We start from the raw sequence: 16,431 nt of genomic DNA on the forward strand, positions 1-16,431 counted from the left end.
GATAAGGGAAACGAGAGATATAGACGATGATGTAGAGAGATAAAGAACAACGAATGCAATATATGCAAAAAAGTTACGATGAGAAACAAAACAGGCTGTTTGTTGGGTAAAAATGGGAACCTGGTGTGACTTGGGTGGGGGAGGAATAGAGAGAGAGGGAATGCCAGGGTTACTTGAAGTTAGAGAAATCAATATTCATATCCTTGGGCTGCCCAAGCTGCCCAAGCGAAATATGAAATGCTGTTCCTCCAATTTGCGTTCAGCCACACTCTGACAATGGAGGAGACCTAGGCAGCAAGATCTGTGTGGGAATGGGAAGGAGAATTAAAGTGTTTAGCAACCGGGTGATCAGGTAGGTTCAGGCAGACTAAGCGGAGGTGTTCAGCGAAACGATCGCCCAGTCTACGTTTGGTCTCGCCGATGTATAAGAGTCCACATCTTGAACAACTGATACATTAGATGAGGTTGGAGGAGGTGCAAGTGAACCTCTGCCTAACCTGAAAGGACTGTTGGGGTCCCTGGACAGTTGAGAGAGGAGGTATAGCGACAGGTGTTGAATCTTTCATTGGGAAGGTGATGAGTTAACCAGGGAGTGGTGGAGAGAACGGTCTCTGCGGAAGGCGGAAAGGGGTGGAGATGGGAAGATGTGACTAGTGTTGGGACCGTGTTGTAGGCGGCGAACATTTAGGAGGATTATGTGTTATATGCGATAGATGGACATTTCGTTCATCTCTTTGCACTATTTAAGGTGAGCCAATTCTCTTTCCAGTGTTCACCATCCCGGAACTGGAGAAGGCACCCACTGTAAAGGTTCCACCATTAGAGACTTACCTGCTGCCCAAGGTTGGCACAGTGGATGCAGACATCTTAAACGCTCCAGAGAGAACTAAGTTCGAATCTTTGATGTGTCGTCTGAAAGAGCGAATCAGCCACAGGGGTCTCATAACACTTCCCGTATTCAATGATTTTGACAAGTACGTTGGTTATTTGTTTCTTTATATGATAAAACATTGTATGTAATCTTTAAACAAAAAGGCCATCATTACAACATCCAGTGAGTTTTGCAAGGCTGTTTGTTGCAATTTATCAGGATGCATCTTAGGACACAGCTCCGAGGGTTCAGGTCGGGGGGAGATCCCCCCCCTCCACGGGTACCATGTAATCCCGTGCTACCTGCTCCATGGTCGGATAGTCGGCGACTAAACCGTCTTCCCCACCTGGGTTTTCCAGTTGAAGGGGGGGGGGGGGCTGTAGACCCCCAGCAGGACTAATAACAAAAGACCTGTCAAAGGGCGGATGAGTCAATGGCCATCCACACTTCATAGAAGTTGCGATCACTGTCGTACATAGCATTGTAAGGCACCGTGCAATTGATGTTTTCAACGAAGATGATGATGATGATGATGATGATGATGACGATGATGATGATGATGTTGACGATGATGATGATGATGATGATGATGATGATGATGATGATGATGATGATGATGATGATGATGATGATGACGATGACGATGACGACGATGATGATGATGATGATGATGACGATGACGATGACGATGACGATGACGAAGACGATGATGACGATGACGATGACGATGACGATGATGATGACGATGACGATGACGATGACGATGATGACGATGACGATGATGATGATGATGATGATGATGATGATGATGACGATGACGATGACGATGACGATGACGATGAGGACAATGACGATGACGATGATGACGATGACGATGACGATGACGATGACGACGATGACGATGACGATGATGATGACGACGATGATGATGATGATGATGATGATGATGATGATGATGATGACGACTTGGTTTGAGACCAGCTCCATCCAGGACCGTACGCAATTGCAGCAAATTGTGGTCGCAGCCCAGGCCATCACACAAACCAACCTCCCTTCTATTGATTCCATTTATACCTCACGCTGCCTCGGCAAGGCCAGCAGCATAATCAAGGACGAGTCGCACCCTGGCCACTCCCTCTTCTCCCCTCTCCCATCAGGCAAAACCCAGAGAAGTGTGAAAACGCACAACCCCAGATTGAGGAAGGTTTTCAAGGTTTCAAGGCCAGCTTATTATCACGTACCAATTAAGGTACAGTGAAATTCAAATTACCATACAGCCACACTAAAAAAAAGCAACAAGACACACAACTACATAAAAGTTACATAAACATCCACCACAGCGGATTCCCCACATTCCTCACTGTGATGGAGGGCAATAAAGTCCAATCTCCTTCCTCTTTATTCTCCCGCGGTCGGGGCAGTCGAACCATCAGGGGGGATCGAAGTCCCCGCAGCCGGTGATCGAAGCCCCCACATCGGGGTGATCGAAACTCCCACGTCGGGGCAGTCGAAACTCCCGCGTTGGAGCGGTCGAAAATCCTGCGGCTTGGAGTCTCCGATGTCGGTCTCTAACCAGAGACCACGGGATGTTAAAGTCCGCCGGCACCCACGGCTGGAGCCCCAAAGTCGATCCCCGACAGGGATCGCGAACTCCGTGATGGTAAGTTCCGCAGGCCTCCGCGGTGGAGCTTCTGGTCGGTCTCCAGCAAAGGCAGCCAACTCCTCGATGTTAGGCCGCAGTGTGGACGGAGATACGATACGGAACAAAATCGCATCTCCGTCGAGGTAAAAGATTAGAAAATGTTTTCCCCAACTCCCCCCCCTGGTGAATCTACTTTGCATTACTCCCAGCTCAATCATATTCTCTCTATGGTATAGCAACCAAAACTGCACACAACACTCTAACTAACCACTAAACAGCTGGACACTTTAATTCATCTTCCCATTCCTACACAGACCTTTCTGTCCTAGGTCTCCTCCATTGTCAGAGTGAGGCTAAATGCAAATTGGAGGAACAACAGCTTACAGCCCAGTGGTATGAATATTGTCAGACTTTAGACTTTAGAGAGAGCTCCCCCTCCCCTCACCCCACTCACCACCAACAACACCACAGTCACATCTGTGGAGTCTTTTAAGTTCCTGGGAACCATCATCTCCAAGGACCTTAAATGGGGCATGACCATCGACTCCACAGTCAAGAGGCACAACAGAGGATGTACTTCCTGCGGCAACTGAGGCAGCACAATCTGCCACAGACAATGATGGTCCAATTCTACACGGCCATCGTAGAGTCTGTCCTCACCTTCCCCATCATGGTCTGGTGTGGCTCAGCCACCAAGCACGACACCTGGAGGCTGCAGCGAATCGTCCGATCAGCATGAGAAGGTTATTGGCTGCAATCTTCCCTCCATTGACGAACTGTACACTGCAAGGGCCAGGAAGCGAGCGGGAAAGATCATCTCTGACCCCTCTCACCCTGGCCACAAACTCTTTGAATCACTTCCCTCTGGAAGGCGACTCCGGACTGTCAAAGCTGCCACAGCCAGACATAAAAAAAGCTTTTTTTCCACGAGTAGTAGCTCTACTCAACAGCCAAAAATTTGTAGCCTTCTTTTGCTCTGGTATTTTATTTAATTCACATGTTTAATCAATAATGTTTTATTATTAATGTTTAATGTTTTATGAGTCATTCCTAACTGTCACTGCATGTCACATTGTCACTTGCGGGCGGAGCACCAAGGTAAATTCTTTGTATGTGAATACTTGGCCAAAAAACTTGATCATCCATTCATTCATTCATTCATTCATCCATTCATTCATTCATTCATTCATTTCTCTCACTTTAGGTAGCCCCAGCATTCCCTTTCTCTCTCTATCCCTCCCCCACCCAAGTTGCACCAGCTTCTCGTTTTCACCAACAAACAGCTAACAATGCCCTGTTTCCCTCATCATCGTTACTTTTTTGCATATCCTTTATTCATTGTCCTTTATCTCTCCACATCATCGTCAATATCTCTCGTTTCACTTATCCCAAATCCAGGGGTTCCCAACCATTTTCGTCCCGTTCACCCCCGGCAACTTTAATTGTCATCATCATCATCATCATCATTCTTTATTGTCATCATACAAAGCAACAAATTGTACAGTGCAAAATGAGAAGACGTTTCTCAGGGAATACCGGAGCATCGCACATAAAAACTTAAACATTTCACACATAAATAAAAACAATCCAGTTTCTGATAAAAAACAGTACGAATAGTTAAATAAAAGTGTAGGTAAAAAAGCAACATTAAAATACAATTTTAAAAAGTCATAAAATGTCCAGGACAGCTGATTTAAGTGGCCTGAGCCAGTGCCAGACTTATTACTCTGCCAGTTATTAAATTGTCAGTGCATAAGCAGCAGAATCAGGTGGAATGACTGTTTAGCAGCCTCACAGCCTGTGGAAGGAAGCTGTTTAGCAGTCTGGTTGTCCGGGCTTTGATGCTGCGGTATCTCTTTCCTGATGGCAGGAGATCTAGATGTGTGTGGAAGTGGGTGCAGTCTGTCCTTTGCTATGCTCAGTGCTTTTTTCAGGCAGCGGCTCTGGAACAGTTCTTGTACCGAGGGTAGCGAGACGCCAATGATCCTCTCTGCTCCCCTCACTACCCTCTGCAGAGACTTCCTGTCTGAGCAGTTACAGTTGGAGTACCACGTGTTCATGCAGCACGTGAGTACAGACTCCACCGTGCCCCTGTAAAAAGTCCTGAGGATGTTGGTGGGGAGTGAGGCCTGTTTGAGTTTCCTCAGGTAGTGCAGTCGCTGATGGGCCCGTTTGACAATCCCAGTGTTGTTCCTGGACCAGGTGAGACTATCTGTTATTTGCACTCCGAGGAACTTTATGCTCTCCACTCTCTCCACCGTGGTGCCACTGATGTTGAGGGGTGTGTGTTTGGGCTGCGACCTCCTGAAGTCGACAATCATCTCCTTTGTTTTTTCTACATTTAATTCTAGATTGTTGTTGCCGCACCAGTCCACTAGTTGGTTCACTTCCTCCCTGTACATTGTTTCATCCTCTCCACTGATGAGTCCCACCACTGTGGTGTCATCTGCAAATGTTATAATCCTGTTGTCCCTGAATCTAGCAACACAGTCATGTGTGAGCAGTGTGAACAACAGCGGGCTGAGCACACAGCCTTGAGGGGAGCCAGTGCTCAGCGTGATCGAGCCTGAGGTGTTCTTGCCAACACGGACTGTCTGCGGTCTCTCTGTCAGAAAGTCCAGGATCCAGTGACACAGGGTGGTGTTGAGGCCCAGCAGGGTTAGTTTCTCCACAGGTCTCTGTGGGATGATGGTGTTAAAGGCTGAGCTGGTCAATGTACAGGATTCTGTACCACATAATACCACATTACAATGTTATTTCATTTATTTATGAACAACTAATGATGAACAGATACCGGTACACCAGAAGCAAACATAGTCAGTCAATGAGGAAAAATATGTACAAATCCAGAATCAACAAATTTACCCCTTGGGTAGGCAACATTTACCCCTTGGAGGTAAATTTACCCCAGGTTGGGAACCCTTGCCCTAATCAGTCTGAAGAAAGGTCTCGACCCGAAACATCACCCATTCGTCTCCAGAGATGCTGCCTGACCCACTGAGTTACTCCAGCTTTTTGTGTCTATCCAGTTTAAACCAACATCTGCAGTTCCTTCCTACACAAGACCCTTTGTTCTTTATATTCAGAAAACTATGGCAAGTGACATGGACATTAATGAATGATAGAACAGAGTTTAGGAGATAAATAGTCCATTGTGGCATCCATGTCCCTAATGTTGTTGCTGTCATATTTCTAGGGAAAACAAAGGCCACTTGTCTCGGTCTCAGTTTCATCGATCTCTTGCTCTGCTGAATATAGAAGTGCCAGAGAATGAGGTGGATTTGCTGGAGAAAGTGTTCTCAGATGAACTGGGTGTCAACTATGTCAGATTCCTGGACCAAGTAGATCCCCAGCCGAAGCCTGAAGAGATGTGAGTATGGATGTTCATTACTGCATGATACTGGCTCTGCCGAGAGATCAGAAGAAGAGGCTTGACTTCATTCCCTGCCCCCACCTTGCCTCATCCAAACCCTGAAGTGAGTATATTACATTATCACAGATTCAGCAATTCTCTGGCAAATGGGCTTTGCCCGTATTTCAGTCTTAATGGTGGATTTTGAAAGTTGACCAGTCAGTAGGGAAATCCTATCCTCCTTTAACTCTTTGCACAAGTTAGTGATGTGCAATAGAGCCCAGGCTGACTGCATCCCTATTATCATAGAGGTCCCATGGCCAATATCATTGAGAGACATCAGTGAAAAAACAGAAGATGAAGCTAACTCTGGCCACGGGTGAATGGGTAAAGGGCCCAATATATGTTGGATGATGATGCGCTGGTTGACCATGTCAAATGTTCTACAGTGGTTAATAGTACCAGGAGAGAGGTCTCCCACAAGTCCCAGGCATGGTAGCTCTTGAGGGAAAGATGACTGAAAGATCACTGATTAATCCATTACTCTGGCTGTCTTCCCATCCTCCACCCACAGTAAACTACAGCTGATACAAAACCCTGTGGCCCATATTCTATCCTGCAACGGATCGCAATGGCTCATGTCTTGGGTGCCATTGTGTAAGGCTGCTCTGCCTGCAGTCTGTCCTTTCACCCTTATTTTCAGTGTGTTTAAAAAGTTTTGTTGGAGGTCTTTCATGTGGGGGGATGGGGGGGGAGGGGAAGGGGGAAATTGTATTTCTTAGTCCCTACCTGGTCGGAGAGGCGGCTTCCCTCTGAGCCGCATCTTCGCCCCTTCCTCGCGGCTTACCAACGGGACTGGAGCAATGTCTCCTGCCGGGACCGGCCAGAACCCCAGCTTCGGCGGCTGTGCATCGCTGAAGCACCATCACGGAGCGGGCGATGCCTTACCGAGGATCGCCGTGTGGTAAGCTCCAGAGTGCTGAGACCGCCGACGCCAACGTCGCGGAGGTGTGGTCGCAGAGCGTCCAGCCGCGGGCGGCGCTGACTTTCAAACACCGTGGAGCCTGGAATCCCTCGACGAGATCACCAGTGTCGGAGCTCGGACCAGCGCGGCCTGTGGACTTCGGGAGCCTCGGTCTCCGGGGAGGAAGCGGCCGTTCCAGACACTCCAAGCCGCTGAAGAGCGTTCTCCCAACACGGAACTCCATCACCCGGCGAGAGGGCCTGTTGCGGCGACTGCGGAGGCCTCAAATAGTGCCATGACATTGCTGGTAGTATGTTGGTCCATTTGCACTTGAGCTTGGTTATAACACCTTGCAGTCTGGGCTATGGTAGATTAGGTGTTGGACATTGGTATCTTTGGTTCTTCGACATGCAGATTAGGAAATTAAGACATTGTGAGTTGGATTCTGAGCCACAGCACAATGTGCTTTGGAGAGTTGGACTTTGGGCATTTGGGAGTTTGACACTGAGGTTTGATGAGATGGCCTCTGGGTTATCAAGGGTTGGATCCTGGACATGATGATTTCACAAGAACATTAAAAAATACAAGAACATAGGAGCATGCTTCACTGTGGATAGTCACCTTGTCGTGGTGGAGAAGCTTGTGTGGACCTGAGATCCTGAGAGCGATGCCGTCTGGAGCTATGCTGCTGGTAGGGCCACCCATGGCGGTAAGGTCGAGGGGGAGGTCTCTGACACAGAGCAATCCAACCAAGACCTCAACGGTGGAACAGGCGGAGGATGATGGCTGACCTTAGTGGAGCGTCACAGCGGCTGGGAAGGCGGATGAAGGCTGCAGCAGAAAAAGGTCACCGGTCGTCTTGGACTCCATGCCACTGGATCCTGACCCAGATCTGTCAAGGACCGTGGGGTGGCTGTCTGTGCACCAGTCTCCCCATGTTAAACAAAGTAACGCACAGGTGTCCTCCATATAGGGAATAGCACCCTGGAGACACCTATGGTCAGCCAAGACTGAGGGGGGCCTAAGCAGAAATAGGAGCATGCTCTTCAAGCCCCACCATTTAATAAGATTGTAGTTGATCCATGCTTGCCTCTTCTTCCACTTTTCCCTACCTCATTATTTCTCAACCCTTCTCCCCTTGGGGTAACCAGAGGCTTTGGCACCGGGCACTGGAGGTGCTGAGATTGATCCTGAACTGAGCAGAGATGGATCTAGGACAAAAATAGTTGTACCCTGGATCTGGTTAGTTTCATTATCAGGCTGTGGGACATCAGAAGTTCGTCGTTGTTTTTTTTTAAATTTTGATACTCTTTTATCTTTCTTACAGGTATGACAAACTGATGGATGAGATTCAGCAGCTGAACGATTTTAAGGGAATCCATGAACTGGGGGCCTCGAATGACATTAACTGCATCTTAGAAAAGATTAAAACCAAGGTAAACATAACGTGCACAATTTATTGCAGTGTACTGGTCCCATTCATCCCATTTCCAATATCACATCAATCCACTGTTACCCAACATAAATCTGAATCTTCAGTATTATAGACAACAGACAATAGGTGCAGGAGTAGGCCATTCGGCACTTTGAGCCAGCACCACCATTCAATATGATCATGGCTGATCATCCCCAATCAGTACCCCAATCAGTACTGCCTTCTCCCCATATAGAAACATAGAAATTTAGGTGCAGGAGTAGGCCATTTGGCCCTTCGAGCCTGCACCGCCATTCAATATGATCATGGCTATTCATCCAACTCGGTATCCTGTACCTGCTTTCTCTCCATACCCCCTGATACCCTTTAGCCACATCACATTAAATATAGCCAATGAACTGGCCTCAACTACATTATGTGTCATTATATCCCCTGGCTCCGCTATCTTTAAGAGCCCTATCTAGCTCTCTTGAAAGTATCCAGAGAACCAGCCTCCACCGCCCTCTGAGGCACAGAATTCCACACACTCACAACTCTCTGTGAGAAAAAGTGTTTCCTCATCTCCGTTCTAAATGGCTTACTCCTTATTCTCAAACTGTGGCCCCTGGTTCTGGACTCCCCCAACATCGGGAACATGTTTCCTGCCTCTAGCGTGTCCAAACCCTTATTCTGCCGTTTATTCCAAGTTGGATCAAATCCCCTTCATCCATGGTTCCTGGGTTCGTTCACTAACATTTGCTTATGGAATTGTAACAACTCGATTTCAACAGCTGTTTTAAATCCTGCTCTCTCTGTAACCCTCTCTATTCTACGGGGCATGATGGCAGAGCAACGTGGCACTATTACACCCTGTATAATATACGCTCATTACTCCCCCAAGGATCTGCAATTACAACCTCAAATCCCATCATGTCTGTCTGGCAAGTTAGATGCCAAATAAGAAAATAAATATATCGAGCTTTGAAATAAATATATTATTTATGAGAAATAATGACCATAACGGTGACAGTTGTTGTGAAAGCTTGTTCATTGACAGACATTAAAGAGGGAAGTCAGCTATGCAGGTACAGCTGGCAGTGAAGAAGGCGAATGGCATGTTAGCGTTCATAGCAAAAGGATTTGAGTATAGGAGCATGGAGGTTCTACTGCAGTTGTACAGGGTCTTGGTGAGACCACACCTGGAGAATTGCGTACAGTTTTGGTCTCCTAATCTGAGGAAAGACATTCTTGCCATAGAGGGAGTACAGAGAAGGTTCACCAGACTGATTCCTGGGATGTCAGGACTTTCATATGAAGAAAGACTGGATAGACTCGGCTTGTACTCGCTAGAATTTAGAAGATTGAGGGGGGATCTTATAGAAACTTACAAAATTCTTAAAGGGTTGGACAGGCTAGATGCAGGAAGATTGTTCCCAATGTTGGGGAAGTCCAGAACAAGGGGTCACAGTTTAAGGATAAGGGGGAAATCTTTTAGGACCAAGATGAGGAAAACATTTTTCACACAGAGAGTGGTGAATCTGTGGAATTCTTTGCCACAGAGGGTAGTCGAGGCCAGTTCATTGGCTATATTTAAGAGGGAGTTAGATGTGGCCCTTGTGGCTAAAGGGATCAGGGGGTATGGAGAGAAGGCAGGTACAAGATACTGTGTTGGATGATCAGCCATGATCACATTGAATGGCGGTGCAGGCTCGAAGGGCCGAATGGCCTACTCCTGTACCTATTTTCTATGTTTCTATGTTTCTATCCTCCATCCAGGGGCAGCATGGTGGGGAAGTGTTAGAGTTGCTGCCTTACAGCTCCAGCGACCCAGGTTCGATCCTGACTACGGGTGCTGACTGTATGGAGTTTGTGTGTTCTCCTTGTGACCACGTAGGTTCTCTGTCAGTGCTCCGGTTTCCTCCCACACTCCAAAGACGTACAGGTTTGGAGGTCATTTGGCTTCAGTAAAAATTGTAAATTGTCCCTAGTGTACAGGAGAGTGTAAGGCATGATTGTTGGTTGCTGCCAAAGCTTTGTTTTGCATGCTATCCATACAGATCTGATAGACCCTACATACGTAGTGGATACACTAAGTTCACACGCAAGTACTCACTGGGGTAGAAGTGAATCGAACAATTACCCTGGCTTATGGAAGGACCATTCGGAAACCTGATAAAGGAGGGAGATAAGCTCTCTTGAATCTGGTGATGTGCACTTTCAAGCTTCTGTACCTTCAGCTGGATGGGAGCAGGGAGAATAAGGAATGATTGGGGTGGGGCAAATCCATAAGACATGGAAACAGAATTGCTGTAATCATTCAGCCCGTCGAGTCTGCTCCGCCATTCGATCATGGCTAATCGATTTTTCCCTCTCTACTCTATTCTCCTCTCCGTAACCTTCAACTCCCTCACTAATCAAGAACCTATAGGAAGGGTCTTGGCCCGAAACGTTGCCTATTTCCTTTGCTCCATAGATGCTGCCTCACCGGCTGAGTTTCTCCAGCACTTTTGTCTACCTTCGATTTTCCAGCATCTGCAGTTCCTTCTTAAACAAGATACTAGAAATCTCAGTTTTTAAAATATCTTGGTCTCCACAGCCATCCGGGGTGATGAATTCCACAGATTCACCACCCTCTGGCTAAAGAAATTCTTCCTCATCTCCATTCTAAAGCTCCATCTTTTCATTCTGTGTCCGTGCCCTCTGGCCCTAGATGCTCCCACTACTGGAAGTTTCATCCCCACATTCACTCCATATGATGCTTTGAATATGTGCCATGTTGTCAGCTGTTCCTCAGTCACTTTGTGTTGGTTCAGGTGTACAGAAACCGGGTCAGGATTGGTGATCATATGAAGGACTTTGACAAGCTGAACAGTGGACGTATTCTGAAGAATAACTTCAGAAGGGCACTCAATTTAGACGGGTTCGAACTGCAACCTTCCGAAATGGCAATACTTGAAAAAGCGTAAGTAGATTTGTACATTATGGTTACATGTTTGTTTAAAACAGGAGACTTCTATAAATCAAACAAATCAAGTGAATCAAAGGATAAAAATGGCATTCTCACTGGTTTATGAGTTAACATTTATCCCTCAAAAATCCATAAAGGTTTATAAAGTCAACGGTAGCGCCAAAAGCTTAAAACAATTATAATAATTGTTCAAATAAGGTCAGCCGTGTGTTATTTTAAAGGGAGGATTGAGCAAGTTGGACCTTGATTCAGTTGAGAAAAGAACCAGAGATAATCTTACTGAAATATAAAAGCGTCTGACAACGCAGAAACGGAGAGGATGTGTGTTTGGAAAATCCAGAACAGAGATCATAATTTCTCCCATTTAATACAGAGATGAGGAGTGTAAAGAGCTCACACTCACACAGGTTAAAACACAAGAAACAGAAGAAACACTGGAATATCAGATGATTGTGGATGCCTGAACAGAGAGAGCAGGGAGACTGATGTATTGAATATATTTAAGACCAAGATTTATTTGGTCTATAGAAAAGCACGAGGCTCTGTGGAACAGGAAGGAAAGACGGGCTTGAATGTCGATCATTTTGAATGACAAAGGGCCATATAATTTTCTCCTGCTTCTATTTCAAACGAGCCTACGTAACAAATGTTAAAGCAGAATTCAAGGGGAATTTATTTGATAAATAAACCCCTCTCACCTAGTATTCTGCCATGCAGGAACAGGGGTCAAAGTAGATCACCGTTGGGCAGCAGGTAGATGTTAGTAATTTCAGTTTAGTTTAGAGATAGAGTGTAAAAACAGGCCCTTCAATCCACCAAGTCCACGCAGTCTAACAGGCACTCATTCACTTGTTCTATCCTACACACTGAAACGATTTACAGAAGCCAATTAATCTACAAACATGCATGTCCTAGGAATGTGGGAGGAAACCGGAGCACCCAGAGCAAACCCACGTGTTCACAGGGAGAACGTGCAAACTCCGTACAGACAACACACGTAGTCAGGATCGAACCCAGGTCTCTGGCACTGAGGCAGCAACTCTTCCCCAGTGCCACTGTGGAATTGGTTCTCAGGGCAAGTTCCTACAGCAACATCGCGTTGCTATGTTTTACTCCTTATTGGAGTGGCTTCCAAACCTTTCATCAGCAGTCAAACATTTGGCCTTAAAGTACATATTTTTAACTTAGTATGATAAGTGAATTGATAACTCAGTCAAAATGATTTTTATTTTTTGGATTTGCAACTCATTGGAACAGAGAACAGGTTCACAAAGAACTACAGTTCAAGAACAGGTTATATGACCTACATATCTGTGCCGAACATGATGCCAAAACTATGATTCACATCCCTCCCATTCCCTGCATATCCATAAGCCTGTCAAAAAAAATTGTAATTGCCTGCCACTGCTCAACCACCAATCCTGTCAGCACGTTCCAGGCACTGACCACCCTCTGTGTTAATAAGTTGCCTCACAAGTCTCATTTAAACTTTGCCCCTCTCACCTTTAAGCTACAGTATGTCCTCTAATATTTGATTTTTCCATTCTGAGAATAAGATTCTGACTGTCTACCCTATCTATGTCTCCCATAAATGTATATAACTTTATCAGCTCCTCGCAACCTCTGGCGTTCCAGAGAAAACAATCCAGGTCTGTCCAACCTCTCCCTGTAGCTAATCCCCCCTAATCCATGCAACATCCTGGTAAACCTCCTCTGAGACATTTTCAAAGCCTCAACATCCTTCCAGAATGGGAACTGCATGCAATACTCCAAATGTGGTCGAACCAAACTCCTATCAAAACAACAAGAAGCTGGTCAAACTGGTTAAACGAGCCAGCTCAGTGCTGGAGGGGAGAGTAGACTCTGGGATGGATGTGCTTGAGAGGCGTATGAGGCACAAGGTGCAGGTCATCCTGAAAAACCCCGGGCATCCCCTCCATGTAATTCTGGAGAGTCAAAAGAGCAGTCGGAACAACAACCGGCTCCTCTCCCTGCCCTGTAGAACGGAGCGGTTCAGGAGATCCTTCACCCCTGCAGCCATTAGATTTTATAATTCGGACCGCTAGGCTGTAGGGGGATGCATTTTTGCCATTTTTAATTTTTAATTGTTAATTATTGGTCTTTTTAAGTATTTATTGCTCTCAGGTAGTGTCCACAGTGTATTCTATGTATTTTCTGTCTGCATTCGTTTTGAATCTGTGGGTTTGTTGGTTGGGGGCTTCTGGACATCTGAATTTCCCTGAGGGGATTAATAAAGTATTTATTATTATTATTATTATTATTATTATTATTATTATTATTATTATTATTATTATTATTTATCACCAGCTCCATCTCCAGCTCTAGCGCTAACTCCAGCTCCATCTCCAACTCTAGTGCTAACTCCAGCTCCATCGCCAGCTCCATCACCAGCTGCTCCAGCTCTAACTCCAGCTCCATCTCCAGCTCCAGCTCCATCTCCATCTCCAGCTCCAGCTCCATCTCCAGCTCCATCTCCAGCTCCATCTCCAGCTCCAGCTCCAGCCCCAGCTCCATCAGCTCCATCTCCAGCTCCATCACCAGCTCCATCTCCAGCTCCAGCTCCATCTCCAACTCCATCTCCAGCAACTCCAGCTCCATCTTTACCACCCTATCTACTTGTATTAATCACAGAATTAAAACATGGAATTAAACCTTTTCGATCCCCTTACAATTCTTCAGTTTCAATCCTTCGCAGCCCAATATTGGGCAGTGGCTGGAAGTTGGGAACCAGCACCTTAATGCTGGCAGCAGCCCAGCAGCAATCCCTGGGCAGTAACTATAGATACCTGGAAGCTGCTGACTGATTTGGGCAAATGTTAGCAAATTCGAAAATTTTCATATAATTTCCATACAAAACTGGGACATTGTGGTACATTGAAAACTATAATCTTTACATGGGATGTTTGTAATAGTTTGAATTAACTATGATTAACATTGTATTAAAACTATAGGCTATGTGTATGAATTTAGAAGAATGAGGGGGGACCTCAGTGAAACATGCAGAATAGTGAAAGGCTTGGATAGAGTGGATGGGAGAGGATGTTTCCACAATTGGGACAGTCTTGAACAGGAGGTCATAGCCTCAGAATTAAAGGATGTTCTTTTAGGAAGGTGATGAAGAGAAATGTATTTAGTCAGAGGGTGGTGAATCTGTGGAATTCTTTGCCACAGAAGGCTGTGGTGGCTGTCAGTGGATATTTTTAAGGCAGAGATAGATAGATTCTTGATTAGTATGGGTGTCAGAGGTTATGGCGAGAAGGCAGGAGAATGGGGTTAGGAGAGAGAGAGAGATCAGCCCTGATTGAATGGCAGAGTAGACTTGATGGACCGAATGGCCCAATTCTACTCCTATCACTTATGACCTTATGACCTTATAACATTCTTCTCCTTAATAATCCAGTTTAAGGAACGGTTTAAAAAAAAAGACATCAAGGTGCTGGAGTAACTCAGAAGGTCAGGCAACATCCCTGGAGAACATGGGCATGGTGGCACAGCGGTAGAGTTGCTGCCTTACAGCACCAGAGACCCAGGTTCGATCCTCACTATGGGCTCTACACAGACAGAATTTCCTCCCACTTTCCAAAGTATAGGTTTGTAGGTTAATCGCCTTCAGTAAATTGCCCCTAGTGTGTAGGATGCAAAACTGTGACAACATAGGGTGATCATTGATCAGCATGGACTTGATGGGCTGAGGAGCCTGTTCCCATGCTGTATCTCTAAACTAAATGAAGCAGTTAAATTGAAGAATACCATTTTGACATTCTTTCAACATTAAATTGATCTATGCACTAATGATTACATGTCAAAGCTTTAAATTTACACAAGATGCATTTGCTTGTTTTCCAGATACGAATCCTGCAAGGAGCCAGACTATGTTGATTATAAGGTGTTCATCAATGAAATTGAATCTATTTTTACACTTGATCATCTTGAGAAGTGTCCTCAAACTGAGGTAACAAAGCTTGATTCTATTTGCGACTCTAAGATTTACAAGTAAAATCAGTTATTACGCACCTGGAGACTTGAACCCGAAATATATTCTTTTCACACGTATCCGCAATTTAGTATAAACAGCAGAAACCATGTTGCTATGCAATAATTTATTGAAGTTAGTCACTTCATGAATATTTACATTTAGAAAGCCTCAGGAAGACAAAATTGCTGGAGAAACTCAGCGGGTGCGGCAGCATTTATGGAGTGAAGGAAATAGGCAATGTTTCATGCCGAAGCCTCAGGGCTGGGCACAGTGTATTGCTTTCACATAGACACCCATGTAAAGGTTGGAGCTCCTTTGAAGAAAGGTCTCGACCCAAATAGTGGCCAATTCCATCTCTCCATAGATGCTGCCTCACCCGCGGAATTTCTCCAGCATTTTCTTTGTAGTTTATGTATGTATATGTGCGGTATATACCAAAGATAGACAGAAAATGCTGGTGTAACTCAGCGGGACCAGGCAGCTCCTCCGGAGAGAAGGAATGGGTGACGTTTCGGGTCAAAACCGATCTTCAGATATATGCATGTACAGTATATATGTATGTGGGTGGCACGGTGGCTCACTGGTAGAGTTTGTTGCTTGCAGCGCCAGAGACCCGGGTTCGATCCTGACTACTGATACTTGTCTGTACAGACCTTTAGTACGTTCTCTCCGTGACGTGCGTGGGTTTTCTCCAGGTGCTCCGGTTTCCTCCCACACTCAAACACAAATGGATTTGTAGGTTAATTGGCTGGGTATAATTATCCCTAGTGTGTGTAGGATAGCGACTACACTTTTTTTAGAAGGGCTGGCAGGAGTCTAATGGGCCGAATGTCCCATTCTATCCTCTTGTATGATTCATTGATTCTCAAATATTTGTTTCCATGTATTTTTTAATGATTTATCATATTCATAGAAAAATAAGTGTGTTCACAGGTTAGGAAGAGTTCCTTCATGACTTTTGCTGTTTATGTCCTCATTTTTTATTTATCTTCCTACATCAATAAACATTATAGAGACAAGTAGCACTAGAACTGCAGATGCTGGTTTACAAATAAAAACGCAAAGTGCTGGGGTAATTCAGTGGGTCAGGCAGCATCTCTGGTGAAAAGGGATAGGCGACACTTTGGGTAAAGTCCCTTCTTTAGGATCTCGACCAGAAACGTTGCCTGTCCATGTTCTCCAGTGATGCTGCCTGACCCACTGAGTTACTCCACCACTTGGTG

At 45.5% G+C, this 16,431-nt stretch overlaps 1 protein-coding gene across 1 annotated transcript in view; it reads left to right on the top strand.

Moving 5' to 3' along the window:
• The window catches only part of LOC129713013 (uncharacterized), a 97,973-nt gene that overhangs the window by 74,435 nt on the left and 7,107 nt on the right, over positions 1 to 16,431 (top strand). The window contains exons 14-18 of the mRNA XM_055661858.1: positions 770 to 974; positions 5,710 to 5,883; positions 8,157 to 8,265; positions 11,057 to 11,205; positions 15,079 to 15,184. Coding sequence (XP_055517833.1) covers positions 770 to 974; positions 5,710 to 5,883; positions 8,157 to 8,265; positions 11,057 to 11,205; positions 15,079 to 15,184 — 743 coding nt within the window. The remainder of the gene's footprint in view (positions 1 to 769; positions 975 to 5,709; positions 5,884 to 8,156; positions 8,266 to 11,056; positions 11,206 to 15,078; positions 15,185 to 16,431) is intronic.

Source organism: Leucoraja erinacea, chromosome 34, assembly GCF_028641065.1.
Source record: "Leucoraja erinacea ecotype New England chromosome 34, Leri_hhj_1, whole genome shotgun sequence".
NCBI classification, from domain to species: domain Eukaryota; kingdom Metazoa; phylum Chordata; class Chondrichthyes; order Rajiformes; family Rajidae; genus Leucoraja; species Leucoraja erinaceus.